At 43.9% G+C, this 24930-nt stretch overlaps 1 protein-coding gene across 6 annotated transcripts in view; it reads right to left on the bottom strand.

Moving 5' to 3' along the window:
• Positions 1-24930, bottom strand: part of GPC6 (glypican 6) — a 1119686-nt gene that overhangs the window by 282526 nt on the left and 812230 nt on the right. For all 6 annotated transcript variants that reach the window (XM_053305384.1, XM_053305385.1, XM_053305387.1 and 3 more), the window contains one exon: positions 16012-16177. In XM_053305384.1, coding sequence (XP_053161359.1) covers positions 16012-16177 — 166 coding nt within the window. The remainder of the gene's footprint in view (positions 1-16011; positions 16178-24930) is intronic.

Raw genomic sequence — 24930 nt, 5'->3', positions numbered from 1 at the left:
ACGAGATTCTGGAATATGCTTCCTGCTGAAATAAAAGCTTCCCCATTCCTGACAACTTTTAAAAAGTGCTTAAAGATCTTTTTTTCCACCCAAGCTTTTTTAACTTGACTGTGGTTATTGCTTTAAGGTTTTTATTTTTGTCTTAATTTGCTTTACATTGTAAACCACCCAGAGATGGAAGTTTGGAACAGTCTACAAAATTGATATATAAATAAACTGAATGAATGAATGGGGGGCCATGACAACACTTTATTTGAATAATAATAAGCCAACCAAGAAGCAAGAAGATCCCAAGCCAATCAGAAGTCAATGCCAGAAAACCAATCAGCAAGGGGAAAACAGGTCTATCAATGGCTACTAGTCTGGTGGCTGTGGGCCATCTTCAGCCTCAAAGGCATGATGCCTCTCAATGCCAGCTGTAGGGGAGCAACAGCAGGAGAGAGGGCATGCACATACTTCTTGCCTGTGGGCTCCCCAGAGGCATCTGGTGGGCCACTGTGTGAAACAGGATGCTGGACTAGATGGGCCTTGTGCCTGATCTAGCAGGACTGTTCTTATGTTCTCTCCAAAATGGCGCTCGCCACTTGAATAACTCTAATTAATTCAAGCTCGAATCAGGGTTGATTTGATTCAAACTCAAATCAGGCCCTGTATTCTAGGGGCAATTGGATTCGAGTTTGAATCACTCAAATCACCCCAGTTTGAGCTCAAATTGATTCAATGCAAATCAATTTGCACATCTCTACTATGTTGTGGTAATTTCAGCTTCACTACAGCCTTGGAGCTGGATGGCTGTTAGTGGCAAAGTGGTGGACCTAAGTCCAAGATCTGTCTGTTCACTTTGGCTATCCTGCTGGGGAACAAGCTAGATAGTCTTCAAGGTCCATTGCAACTCTTATCATTCTATGCAGATGATACTGTTTGCTGGATGGTACTTGAAAACTGTTTTGTTGCTTGATGATTTCAGTTGCATAGACTACATGTGTCTATTACAATGGACAGACACATCTGGGACATGGGTCCACACCTGGGTTCTGATGTAGCTAAAAAGACCTTGAAACAGAGGGTTCTGGACATAGAGAAACAAAGGGACCTAAGTGTGGCCTCCCTTGGAATTAACTGTGATAATTTTCTAAATTACCCCGTGCCGGCAGCTTACCTTACACACTTGTCGGTCCTAAGCCAGAAGATTGCTCTTTTGCAAGCTTGGTTTAATGTGTTGCCCTCTGCAGTCTTGGAGGGAAGATATAAGAGAGTTCCCTTGAGGAATCGCCTATGCCCTTGTGGCACAGGAGTGGTTGAGACAATCGCTCATGTCTTCCTCTATTGCCCTTTCTACAAATCTATTCGTTCCAACTGGACTGAGCCCCATCTGAGAAAATATCTGGGCTATGCTGATGAGTATTATATTGCCTACAGACCGGCACAAGGGAATCGGGTCTATGGCAAGATTCTGTGCAGCGGCTATAAAGATAAGGAATGAACAAATTAGTTTTAAAATCCCCCCCCCCTTTATAAAGTATAATCACTTTTTTACTCTCTCTTTATTTTAATTATTTCCCTTTTCTCTTTTATATTATAATGTTTTATTAATGTTTCCTTGTATCCAACAATTTTATTAGAATTTTAACTTGTTCTGTGCTGCAATTTGGTCATGGGCCGTAAACAAACAAACAAACATGGGTCCACCAATCCCATCCTTGCTCAAACATGCCCAAGGTGTTCATCAATGATATCATCACTATCCCTATCCCTTGCATACTCTTTGAAGTGTGGAAGTCACCATACTGGGGAAGGAAAAAAAGAGACCAGAGAGACAGTGCTCCAATGATGAAATGTTATGTTATATGTGATTTATATAACTGTGCTATATTTCTCACGCTGTCCCCATCTTGTGTATGTTATATTGTTTATTTGTTTGAACAATTTGTACTTTGCCTTTACATTGCATATAGCACAGTCGCAAGCAGGAAAGTTCAACAAAACAACTGGGAGAATGCAAGCTCAAAGCTTGATGAAACAGAATGAAACAGAATAGGTTTCACCAGGTTTCAGTGTAGTGCCAGGGAGGGGGCAGGGTGATCTTGGGGACAGGGAGTTCCAGAGTTTGACTGCCATGGCAGAGAAGGCCCTCTTGCACTTCTCCACTGGCTGAAATTTTGATGGTGAAATTTTGATACAGGGAGAAATCTTCCCCAATTATCGGAGTGGGCAGGCAGACTCATGGGATACCCTGGTCATAAATGGTTTACGGCTTTATAGGTAATGACTAACACTTTTAATTGGGCTCAAAAATGAACAAGGAGTCAATGAAGTTGGCTAACAATAGATTTACCATTCATGTTAAACTGAATAACTGGCCCTGGTCAATATTGGAGCAGCTAAAGTTTCTGGGTACTCTTCAAAAGCAACCCCACATAGAGAGGCTATTCTCACGATGGGGGAAAACCAGGCTAAAGAATCCCAGCCTGGCTTTTCCCGATTGTGAGAACCAGCAGGCTTGTGGGCAAGCCCAGTGATTCTCTGGTGACTAGCCCACCAAAGTAGCCCTCCCCTTAGCCCAGGTTAGTCGAGCGAGTGCTCTGCTAACCCAGTTTTTCTGATCGTGTGCCACCACGGCGCGGCTGCATGCCATGGTGACACACGAAGAGACTCCCGCCAGGAGGCTGTAAGCAGCCTCCCAGGTTCGGAGGTCTTTCCAGGATGCCCTGCACGCTCGCACGGGGCATCCTGGAATTTCCAGGGGCCGCGTGGCCCCCGATCCCCGCCGCCCCTGTCAGCTCCATGACGGAGTCAGCAGTCATGTGGGTGGCCCATCCGGATGCCCAGCTACAAGCGGCTGCTCATCTGCGTAGAGAGTGGGCTAAGCCCACTCTCCCCGCGGAATCCCCTCCGGCACTTCCCACTGCTCGTAAGAAGCACCTCAGAGTGTGTTACAGATATCCAGTCACTGAAACTTCTCCACCTCACAAAGGCCTTCAGCAGGAAATAAACATGGAAAATTCATTCTTAATCATTCGCACTTGTCAAAGTAAACGGAAAAACAAAGGAAACAAGCCACTTTAGCGTGTAGATGTTGCTTCCAGCACTATGTTTGAAATGCAAGGCAATTTAGGGATAATTCATAATTGCAAAATGTCAGCATTTTGATTTGTAAGCAAATGAAAAAAGTAGTGTTTCCAAAACATAATCATCCATTTTAAAATAAATTACTTGAAACTCCTGGGAATAAGACTGATGAGCCAGAGCATTCTGATCTTTTCCCACTGAGCTGTTGATATCCCCTTCCCCCCATCTGCATCAAGTGAGAAGCAAACAAGGAAAAAAAGTAACAAGAAATAATTAACCGATGAATCAAAATGTAGCTTTACCCTCCTGCTACTTATGAACACTTATGAAATTGAAAGCAAATTTTCTATCCACAATGGATTAATTATCTCTGGGCCAAATATTGGCACCCATGCGAATTAACTACATCTATATCTTTATATAAAAATATGGCCAGTATCAGGAGTGACTCTAGAACAACTACTTTGGAGAAGTATATTGTTGGGGAAGCAAGAATATTGCTATGCATTAAATACTTAATAGAGGTGAGGAAATTAGTGCTAGGTTACTTATCTTATTAAGAAAGCTTACTTGACATTTTCAAAGTTATTCAGAAATGTGTCAAATTCTTCTTGGAATAAACTGGCTGAATTCAGGCATAACCAGAAGCCAGAGTTAAGTGGGGCAGAAGTTGGAACTCCATTATGTCTGCATATGCGAAACTGTGGTTTCGAGCCGAAAGCAACCTGCGGTTTGCCTCACCAAACTCCAGTTTGAACCTTTGGTATGCACAAAGGTTCACTGTCGAGACCTGAGGTTTGCTCAGTGAAGCATTGTGTCCAATCCTGGACACTGCCATAACTGCAATTTTGTGCCAATTTTCAAACTGCAATTGTAGAGTTGGCAGAGTAGACCCACCCAGGAACGCGGCCACTCCCTGGCGACAGTGCTTCTCGCTGGCTGCCTCTCTGAGCACCAGCCTTGCCCCTTCTGTCACCTATCCAGCTATGGAGTTGTCTGGCAACAGGGACACCTCCATGGGCCATCCCAAGCTTGTCAGCCTGTCAAGCAGCACAGTCACACAGGGGCATTCCCTCTTCCCACTCTGACCCTGGTAAGCAAGAGGGAAAAGGGACGGGATGACAGGATGGGCACTAAGTGCTTAGCTCCCTGAGAATGAAGTGACCATTATGTATGTTCACAAGCACAAACACTCCAGGTGGCAACATAAGCAGGGCATCCCATCACAGTGCCAGGAGGGAACAAATGGCTGGCATGGATGTGCAGGGTTGGGTTTAAAAGGCAGCCAACCAGGGATTCTCGAGCAGCCAAGTTCTATTTTTTTCATTGGAAGGTTGGGGAAGGGGCCCTGGCCCCTTCTCCTTGGGGGTTTGTGGTCCCTAGGTTTGCTCATGAGAACGGCCAGGCAGCAGGATCAGCATTGCCATAACTGAGAAGGGAGAGTCCTCTTCTGTGATAATGTTGGATGCTGCCCCGAGGAGGACCACATTCGCTCAAGAGAGGTACATAGGAAGCTGCCATATAGTGAGTCAGACCATTGGTCTATCTAGATCAGTATTGTCTTCACAGACTGGCAGTGGCTTCTCCAAGGTTGTAGGCAGGAATCTCTCTCAGCCCTGTCTTGGAGAAGCCAGGGAGGGAACTTGAAACTTTCTGCTCTTCCCGGAGCAGCTCCATCCCCTGAGGGGAATATCTTACAGTGCTTACACATCAAGTCTCCCATTCATATGCAACCAGGGTGGACCCTGCTTAGCTAAGGGGACAAGTCATGCTTCCTACCACAAGACCAGCTCTCCTCTCTAGGAGAGGAGTGCAAGGCCTTGGTGTCACCTACTCACAACTCATGAGAAGAATCGTCAGTGGGGAGGGAAGAGAATTGCTGAGCAAAATACCTAATAATGTGTGATAACAGAATAACCCCTTCTCTCATGGGCCGCTCTCTCACAAGCCAGGTTGCTGTATGGAGAAAAGCCACAGGGATGGGTTCCCCAGTGACTGCTCTCCCTGTCTTGGTAGCTGCTGTAAAGTAGCTGTCAAAGCTTGCCCCTGTTAGCACATCCGCCCACGCGGGCATGTGTACCCTTGTTTGTGCCCTGAAATGGTGACCCCGATCTCCTGGGGTTGCTGCAATGCTGGGCTCCCCTCTCCTGTGATTCGCCGCAGTAGCAGATCTGCACAACGCTGGACTGGACCCAAGAATTTTGTATGGGCCAGGCTCTGACACATGGAGTGTCAAAATCTCCTTTGGGTGTGTGCAAGACTTCACAGGGAAGGGGGTGCTGGTTTGCAGGACTTCTTTTCTACCTTTTACCTTGGAGAGTTGGGGGCCTCACACAAGCGGGGGGCCCATTGTTGGGTTAGCTCAACTCGTGAGTGTGCTGTTCAACAGGAGACCTAGGGCTTACAGTGCCATGGTCCTCCCTAGTAGATTGGCCCTCTCATGAGAGGGATAGCCTACGTGCAGCAAGCTGCCAGTGGAACAGGGGTGTGATTTGGTCTGCATGGACTGCTTTGACAAGGTGACCCCTTGTAACAGCATCCTAGGTCACAGCAAGATAGACCCCCTAGCATCCTTTGCCCTCCCTCATATACATATCTCCTTTTAGGAAGTCTTCAAGCTCCCTTCCCTTTCCAGAGTAACAGGGAAATATTTCTCCCCAGACCCTCCCCCCCCCGAAATCCTGCTTGTGTGGGACTATTTAGGTACAGGGCTCTTTGACGGGTGGCAGGGCCATCGCTGGCCATCGCATGGCATGGCATTTAAAGGGATTTAAATGCCCTTTCCATGCCAAGGGCAGACGGGTGGCCCTGAAAATGCATCATCATGCTCAGCACACCTCCTTCAAGATTGTGGCCAATCACAACCTCTCCACTGACACGCTGATGCTTTCCCCACAGTCTGGCCATGAAGCTTGCTGGGATTGGCCTCAACGGTTGAGCTCCAGGGATGGGCTCCTCTCTCCGGGAACCAGAGGTTGGAGGACCATGGTTGCAAAAATGTCTGTGGTGCAACTTACAGTTTAAAATTGAAAACATGGGTTCATCAACCTCCAATTTTGTGTTACGTCTGAATTCAGCCACTGTCTTTTTGGCTTGGGCCAAACCTTCCAGTCTACTTTCTAGGTTAGTTTTCTCTTCTTGTTCAAGAACATGTGGCAGGGAAAACTGGAGTTATAAGAGAGGTAAGTTCCAGTCCAGCTGAAATCTGCAGGGGAGATGAGCCTGTAACCCCCTGTACACATGGTCACACCCAGCCCAGTTCCTGGCCAAGAACCAAGCTAAGAGGTTGGCCTGACTCTTGCAAGGCTAAAGGAGTCTCCTACTTCTCTGGCTACACCTTTAAAAATAATTAACACAAGCTATAGGGTCATAACATACTTTGACTGTACTGTCGGACACTTTGCTGTAAAGTTCCAGTCTGGTGGATGGGGGAAGCAGGGAAAATATTTGAGGGAGCGCCTGCTACCCCTTGCTACCATCCCTGAAAGTCCCAAATGTGGGGGAACATTATGGTGTAGTAAAACCTGCCCACCACTCCTACATCTTAATGGCATCATTTGCACCAACAGTACCACAATGAGAAGAAGCACAATGTCCCTCCATTCCCTTGAAAGTAGCTCCAGGATTTCAGGGAAGGGGCAATACGTTTAAGATCCTGCTCCCAAATCAGGGGCTGGATTCATAATGGTAGAGGGGGAAGCTCTTTCTCCACCACAGATGCAGTTTCTGTAACGGGGGCAGAAGAAACATTCCTTACTCTTCCTCAGGGTTTGCAGGCTGTGCTTGTGTTTGGGGAACAGCTATGGAAACAGATTTGAGAGAGAGATTTGGATCAGACCCAGCTGGGCTGCTTGCAAATGGCCTCAGTAATGAGGGATGGTAAGTAGAGGACAGAGTTGGAGAGAGATCTGGAAGTCTACATTGCCCCTCCCCTCTTCTGCCCATCACGCCTGACAGGCCTTTAGTAATAAGCATTATGAATGGAGAAGCCCCAAGACATGAACGGTGTGCATTTTAACAGATTTCCACAGGGGCAGCTGTACAAAATGTAACATGACAGGGCTGCTTGCAGAGGTTCAGCTTCATTATGTGCTGCAGGATAATCAAGGGCTGCAGTGACTAGAGTGCTGGGTTTGGATATGAGCAACTTGGGTTCAAATCTGCACTCAGTCATGAAACTCCTTGGGTGGCCTTGAGGAAGGAACTGTTTCTCAGCCTCATGTAAACAGTGGTCTTGAACTCCCTGGAGAAAGAGGGGAGCATATATAAATAATGCATAACTTGCATTATAACTTGACAGGGTTGCTATCATAACACAGTGTGTACTTCTACAAATGGAACAGGAGCCTGAGCAGTAACATTACCATGAAAGCTTCAAATGGGGAAAAAAATATTATTAAACTTTGCTCTCCATGAAAAATATATGAGAAATAGAGGTTCAGTAAGTTTCTTTGCAAACAATTCATCTAAATTAGGCATATGCAGAGTTCCCCCGCCCCTGCTGATTACTAAATAATCCCATTATAGGAGAAAATGAGCATGCTCTATCTTTTAGAAAATGACCTGTTTGGAAAAAGACAAGACAGATCCTTATACAATTCAGAGAGAAGCCATTAAGAATATATAACTGTTATACTGCACAAGGAGCCACTTCCTGTGCTATCTTTTCATGCCATGGGATTGCTCCTGCAAATAATTCACCTCTTCCCTATTACACTTAACTTGCTCAAAAACCTAATGCAAAGAATCTACTGAGATATGTGCACTGCAATATTTTGTATCGGGGACCTGATGTTTCACTCTGGTCTCCTATGGACTGTGTGTATTCAGGCCTCAAGGTGTTCTCCAGGCACAGAAGGGCCTAAGAGTGTGCATCATCAGCTCTTAAAACTAGCAGGTGTTATGAAGCTTCTGGGTTGCCAATCCCAGTATAAATACTAGGCACTTAATCTACAGAGCAGCCCCTTCTACTTGCTAAACTCAAAGTCCAAAGTCACTTAACCTAGGGTCCATGAGCTGGGGAAGACCCCTTGGATTTGTGTATGGCCACTCAGACTCCTGTCATATCAGACCTGAAGCTCTACTCCGCACCTCCGACTTTGAGCTATCAGGAGCCAATCATCATATTCAGAATAACCAAACCACCTAATGGAGCAGTGGGGAAGTAACCTGCCTAGAGAGCAGGAGGCTATTGGTTCAAATCCCCTCTGGTGTGTTCCCCAGAATATGGGAAACTCCTATATTGGGCAGCAGTGATATAGGAAGGTGCTGAAAGGCATCATCTCATACTGCATGGGAGAGAGATGGCAATGATACCTCCCCACCCCGCCCCCCGCCAGTATTCTACCATGAAAACCACACGGCTTTGTGGTTGTCAGGAGTCGACACTGACTCGACACTGGCTTTTCCCCTCAACCAACAACAACCTTGGCTATTCCCCTCAGAGTGTAGATGTAAATAGCATGTTTGAATGCTCCCCATGTAGAAAGCATCCATTTATTAGAAAGCTAGCCCTCTCCCTTAAAGTGTTCATTTTCTAGGCAATTTCCCTGTTGTTAAAGCAACTACCTGGAGGACGGATCCAGATTTTAAAAACCACACATTTCCTGCTCAATAAAAATCATCTGAAAAGGCCCCAGATTTACCTCACTGTGACTGACAAGACAACATGGTAAATGTGACATTTGAAATAATCTTGGGAGAGTCCTCCAGAGCCAAAATGCCTGACATACTTTAAAGATATCTCTCATGGCCTGAAAGTCTTCTGAGGTAAATGATTTTTATAATTGTTTCTTTGAGGCTCTGCCTATGTTCTTTCCCAAACACTTGGGGCATATTACACTGCAGATTTGAGCAGTAGATTCTCCTCAGAATGACTATATCAACTATAGCTCTATGCTGGGGTGAGGGGTAGAGGATGATAGGAATCTGCCACAGAGAATGTATTAGTAGCACTACTGCATAAAGTAGAACCAAGGCCAAGCAGGGCTTTTAAAATCAACTTCCTAATCTTGCACGAGACCATTCCCTGTTAAAATTCAAAGAAGTCACAAGAACAGTAACCAGTGGTTGCTACTACACTGACTTGGACTTTCATCTTAGCTTTGTAGACATTGATGGTGGAGGGGGAGTGCCTCAGTTAGTCCAATAAAATAAAAAATCCCAGTATATATGTAGCACAACAGAGTCTTTGAGTGCATAGATAGGCATAAACAAAAGGCTGAAATCTAGGGCCAATTTACTGAAATAGATTTAAAAATGTATCATTAGAAAAATTAGATTCTTAATAATGGAATTATTAGGAATTACTGGGAGTTCATAAAAAACAAAGATGTTCATTCTCTCTAAGGCTCTCCACACAAGCAGTGTGGAGAGCCAGATGGGGTTAGGTGAGGAGAGCGGGCTCTCCCCACACACAAGCACCCACGGAGCCCTGGGCAGCTGGATGGGCCACCCACATGATTACTGGCTCCGTCACAGAGCCGGTAGGGCCTGCGGGGATTGGGAGCCATTTGGCCCCCAGAAGTCCCAGGATGCCTCGTGCAAGTGCACGAGAGACTGGGAGGCTTGTTTTAGCCTCCCAGCGGGGGTCTCCTCGTGAGTTGCCATGGCACGGAGCCGCACCATGGCTACTCACCATCGCCAAAATTAGTGGAGTGCTAATTTAAAATTAGTGGAGTGGGTTAGTGGTGTGCTCGCTCCACTAACCTCATTTAAGGGGGTGGGACTTAAGAGGGCTAACCGCCGGGAGCCACACAGCTCCTGGTGGTTCCCAGGACTGCAGGAAAGTGGGCTGGGCTCCCTTACCCTGCTTCCCTGTGGTTGTGAAAATAGCCTCTCTGGCTTAGTGGGGTAGGTTAGGTACTACACGTTACTACACTACTACACAAAAGTTACACATTTCTGAGAATTGAAGTCTACTTCCCAAGACTGCATCAAGGAATTAAGAAGCTGAGGACAGCTCTCATTGTCCTTCAAGCACATGCTGACAGAGCTAAAGAAGCAAGGACCGGATCATATTCTATAGCACTCAACTCTTCTAGAAAAGGAAGGCTGAACTGAATCTGAATATCCCAGAACTCTAGAATATACTGACTTTTAATAGGAAAAACCATTAAGATTTGGGAAAGACTGACCACTCACACCCTATGCCGTGGATTAATCTTACATGTCCTAGAGATGGCAAGAGGAAGGGCCTCTGAAACACAAATTAGGGAACTTTATACTAGGATGAGACTTCCATTCTCATGCTACTGAAGGTCATTTTGAATTAAGCATCCTAAGTATTGAATTATTAGCTAGGCTAGGAAGATAGAATTTCTAACTTACACTTTACTGGAGTTTAGGTGATAGACAAAGGAATGCACATTAGAAGGAAGATGGACTGCTTTTGCTGAATCTTAAAATGGCGTTTGAGCACTATCAAGCAAACTCAGAATCATCATCAAACTACTATTTCTACTGTAGAATTCTTGGTAGGAAACCATAATAGAGACAGGTTTTTGTGGTGTAAATGTGACCTCAGAGAGTAACCTTAACAGATGTTCAGCAATGAGTGAAGGCATGAGGGCTTTGAAATACAATGATATACAAATATACACTGATGTGTATATTACAATGTAGGGTTTCTTGGACAGGAAGTAGGGTAAGTTTCCAACTTTTCTTTCATATTCCTGCCCAGTAGCCTCATATGGAACAGGACTTCAGGTCTTAATTAGGACTGAGCTAAACCTGTGTGTCTGTGCATTTTCCATGAGCATTTTTGCCCACTGTTAAAATAATTTCCCCCTTTCAACATTTTGATATGTTGTGCCATGATATTATTACATTCACATATTTGCTGAAATCATTTGAGAGTGAACAAAGTGCTATCAAATATAGCAAGTAGCGAGAGAGGAGGGGTATGAAGACTACTGAACAGGCACAAAAAAGGCAAGTGAAGTGAGATTTCAGTGAACATGTTGGATCCCACAAAGGTTTTCCCCTCAAAAGTTTAGTACAGTCCTAGTCTTCATATACTTTAGAGAAATATCTTTATTGAGTCACTGAAGCTATTCTAATGATCACCAGAAAGTGGGCTAAGGGAGCCTGGCCCACCTCCTGGTGATTGTCTGAACCACTGGACTCACAGGCAAGCCCAGTGGTTCCAAGCCAGCTAGCCCACCAAATTCCCCCTCCCCTTAAACAAGGTTAATGGATTGAGCTCTCCGTTAACCTTGTTTTTCTGCTCTTGTGCCACCATGGCCTCCCGGGCTTGGGGGTCCCCCCAGAATGCCCCGTGCACTTGCGCGGGACATCCTGGGACTTCTGGCAGCTGGGCGGCTCCCAATCCCAGAGCCCCCACCAGCTCTGTGATGGAGCCATTAGTCGTGTGGGTGGCCAATCCAGCCGCCCAGGGCTCTGCGGGCAATCGGCTGCACAGAGAGGGGGCTAAGCCCACTCTCTCTGCAAACCACCTTGAGGTGCTTCACACTAATCATGCGAAGCGCCTCATTGTGTTCCTCCTTCACACCATGAAAAGGAAGCATTAGACAAAAAAACAAAGTGCAAGGTGGTGAAATATGCTAATAGCCCAGGAGATGTATGCTTCTTCTCTTGGTTGGGTTTCTTTTCAATAAAAACCTAGGCAGCTTCATATATCACACTGAACATGAAGTTCAGTGGAGTGGCCAGAGCCCGAGGAATACATGTATATCCAACGTCTGGTGTTTGGAAGGCTATGTCAAGATTAGGCGTGTTGTATGAACCTGCCAATCTCAGCTTATTGGACCGTCCCATGTGCTGTTAGGCACACTTCAGTAGTGTGGGGGTATTCATATGAATCTTCCCTCAACACTCACTCCAAAACTTTGTTTAAATATGGGCTTAGAGCACGTGTAGAGGAGTGATGCCGATGAATGGCCCATTACATGATTAAGGGGTGCCCGGACAACACTTTGTGATATCTTCCAATGATAACAGAGAATCCCAGATGTTGTTGACTACAAGCATCCCCAATCAAAGACCATAGCAGCTGGGGGTGCTGGGATTTGTAGTCAATAACATCTGGAATTCCTGGTTGCAGGGAACACTGGTCAGGCTGGTTGTACATTTGGTACAACCGTGTCCTGATCCTGACTGATGTTTGGCTGAACTGGCCCATGGAGGGATTGATTTTTCAGTGGGAAATTGCTAAAGTGTTAAACCCTCCCCTCACCCACTGTGATGCTAGTTGCTGTTGATTAAAAAAAAAAAGATCTGTGCCCTTTTATGTTCATCTCTTAACAAAAGACTTAACATAACATGTAGTTTGACCACTGGTTCCAGCTTTATCTCTCCATGTTCTATCCTCTCTCTGACTTCAGTGTCTCTTACCCTGTTTCTTCCCCATGCTTCCTTCATCCCTTTCTTTTTTCTGATCCGGGATATTCCTGCTCTTCAGCCTTCCTGTCGAGAGGCAGAATTCCCTGTCTACAGTGCAATAAAGCTAATTTCATAGAAAGTGCTCAACTTGGATGTTTATGTTTATAAATTAGATGAGGGATTAATCAGAGATGGCCACCTGGGAGCTGGAGAGGGTCCCCAAAGCCTTTTTATCTGTCCAGTGGCAGCCCTACCCATTTATAGCCAAGAATATAGTAAAATGTTTGCCCATAATTTCACTCATTAGGGATATATATATATATATATATATATATATATATATATATATATATATATATACACACACACACAGTTTTTAAGAGAGGGCGATAGACCACACTTGAAGCTTACATCTCCCTTTGGTATTTTGTATGCAGTGGGCCAGCCACGCCTGAGCGCTTGTGCTTCCTAATTGTGAAGTTCTCGCTGCTGGATAGTGCCAAATTTATTATGGAGCATGACCTCCATAATGAAGGAGATTAGTTTGTCTGGGCCATGGACTACTGCCTTGAGAATAGAGTAACCCCTGAGAATATAGAAGTTAGTTGGCCATTCCTAAGTTAAATAGAACATCTCTCTCTCTCTCTCTCTCTCTCTCTCTCTCTCTCTCTCTCTCTCTCTGTATTGGCAACACTGCTGGAATCACACAATTGCAGACTACTGAAGTTGTCCCTACTGAACCACACTACTTGTTAAAAACTCCCACAAAAACTTAAAGGGGGACTGAGCCAGGGGAGCTGCTGAAAAAGAAACAGATCAAAGCCAAGCACATACACATCTGTGAGTCTTGGTCATTAGTTCAGTTAGATAAGATGTCACAGATAAGATCTCACAGTGTCAGATAAGATGTCAAGTTGCCATCTGTGGTTCTTGGTCATTGGTTGAGTCACATAAGAGTCTGATAAGATATCACAGTCATACAGAGCTCCAAATGCCACTGTATGGATAGACCACAGGAGTGCACAAAATGTAAACAATGGGGGAAATGGTAGGCTTGCAAGGCTGTGTGGTAGCATAGGTGCTTTCTGAATTGTCTCCCCATCCCTATCTCTGCCAATAATTACAATCAAATCATCTGTAAACATGCTGGATAAGTTTTCCTCCTATTTGCAAAACAGGTCTAGCCACATAAAAAGAAACAGAAGTCTTAAAAAACCACCCTCAGTCACATTTTCTGTCACATTTGACTAAGCAAAGTTTGTTAATGCACAAAATTATTTATTTTCTCCATGCCTGGTTCCAAACATTGGCTCTAGAGGTAAAATCGCTCATGCATTCTATCCAATCTTTCATAGCTCACTGGTGCGGTATACTTCTTCATTTTCATTCATTTCATAGAAGTTATGTTGTGTTTCTGATGAAGGGAAATGCACACGATCTTTGTTATTAGAAGAGACTTGGTAACTGTCTGGCAGAAGCAGTCTACTTGGAGTCATCAGTCCTACTTAGAGTAATTTTTTTAAAAAAATTCCTGTTAGCAAAGCTGCTGTTCCTCTGTTAAGCATGATATCAAAGCAAGTACATGGAGCAAATAAGTGTCACACCAGAATCCCATTCACGTTACATTCAACCCACATCCAGTCTGTGTACATTATCCACATGACTGTTGATCAGCACGCATAAACAGTTACTCACATGCTACTCACGAGCAGATAGCCCGGGTTTGTGGTGTGCTCGCGCCGCAAAACCAAGCTAAGGGGTAGGTTACAGGAGTGGGTTAGCCGCTCCAGAACCACCGGGCTCGGCTGCGAGCCCAGTGGTTCTTATGATCACAGAAGTCAAAAAATACTTGTCAGCCTCCAACTTGTGATTGCAGTGGTTCTCAGCCATACCTTTTTCTTGACTCTCTTTGCTCACTATAGCTTCTCTAAACTCCATCCTAACCCTGCATATTGTTTTTATGATCACTTAGCCTGAAATGAAAGCAGTGTGCTAATAAGAGCCCCTGATTTGATACTGAAATCTCTTTCAGCTCACTTACATCATGATGTGAGTTCAGTGGGCCATATCCTGGGGTAACGGGCAATGCAAACAGATCCTCTACTGCCATCACAATACTCCCTCTTTTCTTTAATACATTATACATTTCCTGCTCACTGTGTACTCCCATCTTTCACCTTTTTTGCCCTCCACAGTCTCTAACACATAGGGATGTGCACGGACCAGTCCAGAGGCCATTGCAGAGGCCTCAGAACCGGTTCAAATGTGGCACAGTTTGAAGGTTCAGCACCGGGTGTGTATGTGGATCTTTAAGGGTGGGGAGGTGCACTTACCCTCCTGCCGCTTTCCTTTACAAAAAAACCTTCTTGGGGTGGCAGTGTACCTCCCTGCTGCCCCTGTCCCTGTTTTCGGTGCGTGCACATGTGCATGGCACTTCCAGCTACTTCCAGCCGAAATGGGGGCGGGGTGGCAGGGAGTTATGCTGCTGCCCCAAGAAGGTTTTTTTTTTAAGGAATGCCAGTGGGGGGAAAGTGGCAGGAGGGGTAAGTGCACCTCTCCACCCTTAAAGATCCACACACACACCCGGCGCCTTAAAGAACCACCCCCTCAGAGCCGAACCACGGAGGTGCAGTTCCATGCACCCTGCTATCCATAGGTGCTTCAAGAGAATTAATTGCTGTTTTGTGGTTGGGAAAAACCCAGTCTAGATACACAGTGAGATTTGTTTAGAATGGATAAGCATCAGATATTTTCCTTGTTTCGCTAGTACTTAGTTTTGAAACTTAACACCCTGTAGCTGCACTCAATCAGATGAAGGGCACTTTCATACCAGCTCCTCCCCCCCCCACCCCCACATCTCCCCTAGTTAAATTCTGTTGCTTTGGAGTTGAGCTTCCCTCACCCACCACCCCTGAAGCTATAGGGATAGTAAGCACACAGAAATCTTTTGGGGGCACAAGGCTGAATTACTGTGTGAATTGCAGTGGAACGTACATCTGTCTGAAATGAAAGTTTTCCTTTCTTCTTTTTCAAGATGATATCTTCTTCTATGTATAGAAGGACAGAGTTTGGCATATTTTTAACTTGAGTTATGGGACTGATTGTTTGCCTGTCACATTGATAATTCACAGAGCACCCTCTTCTCCCACAATCATACTATACTTAGGCAAAGAATGAACCACGGGCTGTGCTGTCTCCAGATTTGCAAGTGGCATGTCAGCTTGAAGCAGACTAACTTTAATTTCAAATGCACAGCATTTTTTCTCCCTCTCTCCTCCTAGGCTTGTTATCACAAACTCAGCCCAAACATTCGCAGCATGCTTCATGAAAAATGTCTAGGAATTTAGTTTAGGAACTTCAGCATCACATGACAATGTGACAGAAAAAGAGATTTAATGGAAACAGCTCCAAGGCGCAACAATGATCCTTTCCTACAACCATGAAACTTTGATCGAAGAGTGTGAGTGACAACCAAATGAAGGCATTCAGTCACAATGCTCCATTTTCAATTTGGCAAATGCTGAACTTTTCTGAACTTGTCAGGAAGTTCTACAGATGAATAATATTTTTCTTCTCTCCTTTCCCTCCTGCCCTTCTTACCTATGAAGAGATTCCATTCGGTATCCAAATCAGCTTGGTTTGCAAGGCAGCCCTTCATGACGTTGAGGCAATAGTTGTCACAAGGCTTCACATTCGGAAGTCCTCGGCAGTAAGGGCAGTATAGCATCTTCATTAATGCACGGATACAGCCTGGGGTAGGGCTGACCTACAGAGTTTAAAGGCAGGAAAAAGAAAACAGAAAAAAGTCAGTTTCCTATCACTATCTAGAGAACTTGGATGTAAAACAGTCCGCAGGTAATCAAATCAAATCACAGTAGGCACTTCACTACAACAGTTTCATCCTTAATAATCCTTGCCTACTGAACCAATACTCAGGGTGTTTTTTGTTTTTTTGCCAAATATTTAATTTAGTCCAGATATCAGTGATAACACCTCTGCTATTAGTTTCTACACAATTTAGACCCAGATTTGGATCTAGTTTGTGCATATACAAATAGCAGAGGTAATCTTTATTAGTGATTCCTGAGGCCTTGCATGAACATAATGAAAAACCAGAAAGGAGCATCTGAAGCTTGGCAAGAATTGTCCATTTCCCTACCATGGCCCATTATCCATTGCTGGTTTTGCTACTCTATGAGATCATTTTACACAATCCCAATTTTCGGTTGTGTGGATGCAAGATAAGAGGAAAACCTGGGTAGACCATTTTATTTATGTATTTTTCTTTGTAAACTGCTTTGTGAACTTTGGTTGAAGAGTGGTATATAAATATTCGTCGTCGTAGTCGTAGCTGTAGTAGCAGTAGCAGTAGTAGAAGAAGTGATTGTGTGGAAGCAAGATATGAGGAAAAGCCACTCACTTATTCACAATCACTTCTATCCAGGTTTTCCTCTTACCTTGCTACCACACAACCAAAAATTAGAATCACACACAGCTCCCAAACCCGGGTAGGACACAGTTTTTGATTGTATGAATGACCTCTATAACAACTGTAACTTCTTTTTAACAGTCAATGAGGCTATTCCCATGATCAGGCAAAATCGTGTTAGGGGAGCCTAGCCCGATTTCGCCTGACCGTGAGAACCACCGGGCTCTCAGGCAAGCCCAGTGGCCTCCAGGCGGTTAACCCGCCAAACTACCCCTCCCCTTAAACTGGGTTTGTGGAATGGGTGCTCCGCAAACCCTTTCTTTTTGCTTTTGAGTTGCTACGGTGCAGCTCCACGCCATGGCTACGGACGAGGAGACCCCCGACCAAGAGGCTGAAAAGCAGCCTCCCTGCTTGGGGGTCTTTCCAGCATGCCCTGTGTGCTTGTGCAGGGCATGCTGGAGCTTCCGGGGGCCACGCAGCCCCCGATCTCCCCAGCCCCCACCAGCTCCATAATGGAGCCATCAGTCGTGTGGACAGCTGATTCAGCTGTCCAGGGATGCCGCCCTGCTCGTCTGCGGGGAGAGCAGGCTAAGCCTGCTCTCCCCGCTAACCCCCTCATGGCTCTTCTCACTAATTGTGAGAAGAGCCTCAATGGCTCTGTGCCTTAACAGCTGCACAAGACGCAGAAATCAACAGGTGAAGTTCTGCCTATTGCTGCATCTCTATTACATGAAAAGCTACACCAGTTGAAATTCTGGTTTACAACTGTTTAAAGGTAGAGTCTATCAATAAAACAATGTGGAGAGTCTATCAATCAATATCCTATTGACAACTTGGTCAGTAACCAACAGCACAGGGAGAAATTATGTTTTGTTGAACTTTGAGTAGTGTCACCAAAAACTGGGGGGCATGGGGTCAATTAGGTTCTAGCAAAGGGGAAAAAAGCAATCACCATTTATCATTATTCTGTAATAAAACTCTGCATTCTTCCATACCTCTAAGAAATGCTCTCTTGCTCATTGCCCTTCCTATAACATAGATCCAATACTGTGGACCAGCCACCAGATACAACAAGGCCACTGTGGTTCTTAAATGATCATGTGTAAGCAGATGAATCAAGACCCTCCGATATTGCAGGAGTTGATTGTTTTTCAACATCTCTATTTCTAATACAAGTGGAGGTAAACTGAAGGCATAAGCAGATCGGAGGATGAAGTAAGATCTAGGCTGTTGTATATGCGCCTGTCACTAGGGCTCTCAAGAGATCCTTTGGGTGTTCTTGAAAATGTTTGTTATGGATTTGCCTTAAAACTATGTCTGAGATCTGGCAAAATAATGTACGTGTTCCTTAATGTTCAGTAGATGTTTCTACAGACCATTAAGTTGGTAAGGCTATTCATATGTGCGTGCAAAACCAGGCTAAGGGAGCCCAGTCCAGTTTGGCACTTGCATGTGAACTGCCAAGATTGGGCCCGATCCTGGAGGCAAACCTGCTTCAATAGCCTCCCTTCAAAATGCAGTTTAGGGAGCGAGTGCTCCCTTAACCTCATTTATTTACTTATTTATTAGCACATGCGTGCTGAAACATTTATTTGCTCATGTCTACTCATTCATTTGCTCATGTTAACCTCATTTATTTGCTTGTGTCTAGCACAATCATGGTGGGGGCAGGGGGGTTCCTAATAATGCACCACACACTCACAAAGTGCCTTATTGGAGCTCCAGGGATGGAGTGACGTGTGGCAGCTATTCAGGGAAGTGAGGAGAATGTTAAGAACATCATTCTAAGCCACTTCACATGCTTACCTCACCAGTAATTTTGAGAGTGGAGGTGTGGGTATGCACCTATTGTAACATGTTGCTGTGGAAGCTCAGTTTCTTCTACCTCAAAAAGGGGGAAGGGGAGGGCAAGTAGATGAAGTCAATCAGACTTACATGCATATTGATCTCCATTTGCCTTGCCTATATCGCAGGCTGCCAGAGCTTTGGCAGGTGGGACCTGCACTACGTGAAAAGAATAGCCATTTGGGTTAGTGTGTGAACCACCTCAGTGCCTGCAACTCCAAGCGATGGATGTGGCTAGGAACACCTGGCATCACCTCCTTGATTAGAGAGCTCTATTTGTTGTCTCCTTTTCCCAGGACATACTAAATTATTCAGAGCTGAGCAAATCAAGTGAGTCACAAAAGCTGATCTGTGCTGAGGTCAGCATGTGATGTTGGCTTTCAGGGGAGCAGCTCAGTCCATGTCAATGCTAAAATATAGCTAAAAGGTTCATATGAATTAGCCCTGCATTAAAGACAGGTATAGGGCTTCAAAAAGGAAAGAAAAACACTTGCACTCAGCCACGGACCCTTTCTGATCACACAAACCCTATTTAGGTTCATATTTACTGGGATATACAATCACCCCTTCAGCTCCATATGCTCTCTGTGCTTTTGACTAATTATCTCTTAACAGAATGCAGTCGCTTCCTGCTGACTGGTTTGCAAATATTAGAGAAAGCACATACCAGTTAGTAAATAATGATGTTCTGGGAAAAGATGTTCTTGTTTTTCTCTCTTTTTAAAACTAAATTTGCTCACTGCTATTCCTTTGACAATCCTTCAGTCTACATAAAATCTACTTTGCAGTTTTCTGTCCTGGGGATTAACGGGAGCTGATTCTAGAGACAACTCGATGTTCCTGGTCTCCCAATACGTAACTGATATTTTAAATCCTGGACCACCAAAGAGTTATTTCCTTCACCATTGTCAACTGACATTCTTTACCAGCCCTGATTCCCTCTTTTACCTTTGTTGAATAGAATCCAAAAGCAAGTGTCTGTTGAGGGCAAGACAGACACTTAATGTGCCAGTCAGTCGCTCCAATCACCACTTTGCAGTATGCTTTCCCTGGTTTTATTTATGTATTCATATTTATATACTGCCCTTTGATCAAAGACCCCAGGACAGTTAACAACCAGATAGAAACAATAAAATTTCAATAAAACAATGTAAAAATAGAACAAACACAGCTAAAAATTTAAAGAGAGCAGGGGACAAGTCATTGGCTGAAAGCCTCAATAAAAAGGGGAGTCCTCACTTTCCACCACATGGATGTTTGCTGTAGGACCATCTCACAAACGACACAGTAACAAACCTGAGTTTGTTGGCTATTGAACAGTATGACGTGAATGTTTTCAAACACCTCCTGGTTGCATTCACACATTTACAGCTTTAGTCTTACACTTAAAAAATCTTGGGTGCACACCTAAAGTATGCAATCTATGCAGACGTTCTAATCTCCAGCTACATTTGAGCTATATGTAGTGGTTGCTGCTTAACTGACTATTTCTGTTGCCTAGTAGGAGAATGAAACCAAAACCATCTACTGGTTTACACAATGGCACAGGTATGTTTAGAGAGATGCCTCAGATAACTGACACCTTTGCTATCAACACATTTGCAACCATGTTTATACTACTGGCTAAACCATCGTTACTGCCTCCATCTTGTTTCTGTCTCTCACTGCCACACACACCAGTGCCTATAACTTTGTTGTGTTTGTATGCCATTTCCATCCATCTCAGAAAATGTAATACATGTATCAGTGAATGATTAAACTTAGGCTCTTGGCTGTCAAACTCTGAAGCAAGCTGCCTGAGGGAGAGGGGTACAAAGTATATGTGAGGAAGGAGCAAAATCCATGGAAAGAAAGAGATGCATGAGGCAGAAGAATTCATTTTCTCCACTAGCAGCCAATGCTCCCCCCATCAATAGTTTAAATAGCTTTGAGGTGAGTTAGGAACATAGGAAGCTGTCGTATACTGAATCAGACAGTGGTCTTCTAACTGTCTAGATAGATTGGTCTATCTAGCTCAGTATTGTCTATACAGACTGGAAGCAGCTTCTCCAAGATTTCACGCAGGAATCTCTCTCAGCCCTATCTTGGAGAAGCCAGGGAGGAACTTTGAAACCTTCTGCTCTTCCCAGAGTGGCTCCATCCCCTGAGGGGAATATCTTGCAGTGCTGACATGTGGTCTCCCATTCAAATGCAACCAGGGCAGACCCTGATTAGCTACTGGGGGCGGGAGTCATGTTTGCTACCACAAGACTAGCTCTCCTCCTTTATTTGGGAAGAGGGAAGGCTTCCCTAATCCACTGATCCTTGCATCTTTTAGTAGGCTGTAAGCAATGATCTCCATGTGCTCATGGTGCAACAGATGGGTTGGTGCTGCCAAATGGGGCAAAGGGGAGCCTAATTCAAAAGCTTTGAGGAAAAACTGGCTTAGATATAGATCTTATAAGCACGCTAAATGAACTAGAGAACCAATTTTTCAGTGAGCAGCAAGCTGGCCTATAAAAAGGCCACATCTGTTCTAAAGGGTCAAAGAACTCTTGAGTGAGTGCAGAAAAGGGTAGACAGCAAAAGCCAATGAGCAACCAGTTAGTGGAATGAAAAAATCCACCTGCCCCCTTATGAGGACTGAGGAGGAAGCAGGTGCTTTGGGAAGATATTCTGTTCTGTCTTTTAAAAGTCCTTGTGTCTAGAGGCATTTTGTGTCAACACCAATCTCTCTAGATGTCCTGATTTGAAAATGAAAAGAGACAGTACATTTGTTGCTGTACTAAATAGTATGCATAATAACATTTTACAGTGTACAAAAACACTATTTATCTCATGAAGTCTGGTATTTTATACATTTTAAACATATAGCTGTTATCAACAGTAGACTTCTCATGGTGAACTGCCTGGATAGTCAACAAATAACTGGTGGTTAAGTCTAGGATTTATGTTTCACTGAACTCAGCTGGAGTGGTTTCTGAGTATTCATGCTTAGGACTGCACTTCTCCACTGTTAAGTCTAGATTTTCAAAGCTCTAGGTAAGATAATGTTAAATGAAATAATTAAGAGGAAGTTTGATAATCAAGTGGTAGATCCAGTGTCCAGGAAATGGGTGAAACAGAGCAAGTTTGCAGAGGAAAGAAAATTTAATTATGAAGTTAATTAAAACAGGATTGAGCAAACGTTGATAAGAGAATTTAGTACAGAGAAGCAGTGGGATTTCTACTGTAGAAAAGTTAGACATTAAATCTGAGACTCAGACAAGAAATATGTAAAAGTGTGTGACAGACTCAAACAAGCAATATGTATATGTTCTTCAGTTTTCTGTAAAGGCCACATGCTACTGTTTTTTGCTTTGAGATTTAAAATGTAGGGGCATAATTCTTAGTCCAACAATGTCACTCTGTATAAACAAAAACACTTATCACAGGATTCAGTGATGCCAGAACTTTCCACTTTACTGAACAAGATATCCCTCCTTTCAACAATCTTCTGGCAGCCCATTTTTTTAAAAAAAACTTGAATCTAATGAGAGTGGAGCATCTCCAATGGGCAGATTTAAACCCCCATATTCTGAGACAGGAATGACAAATGATTCCAGTGTCCAACAAGAGAAACAACATTGCTTCTGCTTCCTTCAGTTCTGAAGGAAAGGAGGCGTCTCCATTGGAGTTAAGAGGGGGTACTGTACTGGACTCTTTAACAAAGGACACCCAAATACCAGGCAGGTGAACTGAACCATCCCTCTACCTTGCTATAAAGAACCCAATAAAGGGAGCCTGAATTGCTTGCCACTTTGTACCCTGTTTCCCCGAAAGTAAGCCCTACCCCGAAAGTAAGACCTAGCAGTAATTTCTGATGTACCGCTAATTGCCCTAGTGCATTTTTTGGGGCTAAAATTAATACAAGACACTGTCTTATTTTCGGGGAAACACGGTAGCTGCTGTTTCTGTTCCTTCTCCCCTGGTGTTGCTCCTATGTTGCCTGGTGTTTCCTTAAGCCTGTTTGATATCTCTCTGCTCTCTGAGGGGTCGTGTGACATCACACCTCCCCTTCCCCCGAAGCCATCAGTATCACCTGAAAATATCTGAAAACCACTTGAAAATCAAGCAGGATATTTTGGGTGACACAGAGTGGAAAGGGGAGGCCATCAAGATTTTCTCCCCTTGAGAGAATGGTAGTGCATTAGTCTGGAATTTGTCCACAACACTAGCGCATCTCACAAAGCACTAGCATTTTCTTAGTTATGATGTTGGCCAAAGTTTCTCCAGGATAGCTATAGATAGCTCGTTTGTAACTATCAAAGTGCAAAGACTTTTCATAAGTGTCATCAAAAGTATTTGCAGGATAAATAGTACAATCAGCATAATATGAGAAGAAAGCCCATTAAATATAGGAAACACTATATTTGTAACCATTTGTAATCATGATGGTAGTTGTTTTCCTATATCTAATAGGCTATGCTGAGAGCATTGCAAATATTGCTCTTTGCAGTATATACCTATACATAATGGCACAAGTCAGCAAGAGGTAGTATGATTAAGTAACAATCCTATCCACACTTAACATGGTGCAAATCCCACTGGACCCGAGGCTGACATCCTGACTAATGAAGCACTGGAGCAATGGGAGGAGCACTAGTGCTTTAGAAAAGTTCAACTAACACAGCTCCATTGCAGACTCAGTAGTAGGGGCATATTTCAGCAACATCCGCTTCTTCAGAAAGCATTCTGTGCCACTTGAGAATATATCCCCAAGGGTCATGCAGCCCTCAGGGACATATTTTTGGTTGACAAAGGGGGTCTCTGGGGGAATTTAAATTCTGGGGATTGAAATTCACCCCCTCGCCATGCAAGCACTGGTGTATAGTTAGTCTGGAACTGTTCTGGCACACTGGTGCTATGTGGGTGGTTACACCAGTGCTTTGTTAGTCAGGATGTAGTTTAAGATTGCCTTGTAAGACTGAAATCTTAAACTTTTATGCTAGAGAGAAAGTCTCATTATTAGTACTTTGAATAAATGTTTGGACTGCACTGTATGCCTCCATTGAAATCACTGGAACATCAGTTAGTCACAACCACTTTGTGTTGCTTCCCAAAGATATGGAATTCTATAAGAAACAAGCAGAATTGGGGGAGCTCTGGGGAAGGGTTAAGCAGAGTCTCTCTCTCTCTCTCTCTCTCTCTGCATCTACTTTTTCTGCTCAGGATTAAAGCAATTTGAGCTTTAGTCATAACTTGCCTTGCTGGATTTTGTATCTCACCGCTTAGTAATTTGCTAGATTCTCTATTTATGAGATACATTTAAGAAAAGAAAAACATATCCACTGAACATGTGACATAAAAATATAACTAGCCTAATCAAATATTTAACAGATGCTCAAATATACCATGGGATGATGACTGTGGTCTGAAATAGCTTGCCTCTGGGATGCTTTCCCATAATGCTGCTGAGAAATTCACTTAAACTGCAGTTTTGCTATTCTGGAATGCATGACAATATTCACAATGTTGTATTTTAAGCTAGGCACACACACTCCTACATACATATTCACATCATTTCTGCTTATTAATTGTCTTGTCTTTACAACTCGGTTTAAGGAAAGGGTTACTTTGGCGCGTTAACCGCCTGGAGGCCATCGGGCTTGCCTGCGAGCCCGCTGGTTCCCATGGTCAGGAGAAATCGGTTAGGCTCCCCTAGCCCGATTTCTCCTGATCGTGGGAATAGCCTCATTATTTAGTTCAAGGTGGCTTTAATTTTCCCTTGTACTTAACTTTCATATACCCTGCTTCAACTCATCCAGAAATCTGTCCTATTTATATAGGTAAAAATAAACAAGGTGTTAATGTTTAGGGGACAATATTCAAGGAGGTGTTTGTTTATTTAAGGAAGGTGTTTAGAAATAGTGGTTCTAACTGAACATATATATTTCTGGTGCTAATTCACACATACTAAAATATACACAGGCTCTTGGGCTTGGTGAAAGAGTTGTAGAATGGTCTGTGGATTCTGACAAGGAACTCCTTGCTTTCCCACTCATTTATTTGAAGCCCCAACTGGAACTGTAGCAGTCCCACCTAGCAAGTATGGCTGACTACAGTCTTGCTATCATGATGCAGAGCAGAGTTAAAAGCTGCTATGCTGTCCACTTAGGACAGGAATGGCTCAGTTTTGTGCTTCCTTTTATTTTTGAAATGTGAATGGTTCCATCTGTATATCTTAATGAAGCACTGAACAAATGACTACAATTAAATAGATTTAC

This window comes from Hemicordylus capensis, chromosome 3, assembly GCF_027244095.1.
Source record: "Hemicordylus capensis ecotype Gifberg chromosome 3, rHemCap1.1.pri, whole genome shotgun sequence".
NCBI lineage: Eukaryota > Metazoa > Chordata > Lepidosauria > Squamata > Cordylidae > Hemicordylus > Hemicordylus capensis.
This window is presented reverse-complemented; position numbering and strand designations above follow the sequence as displayed.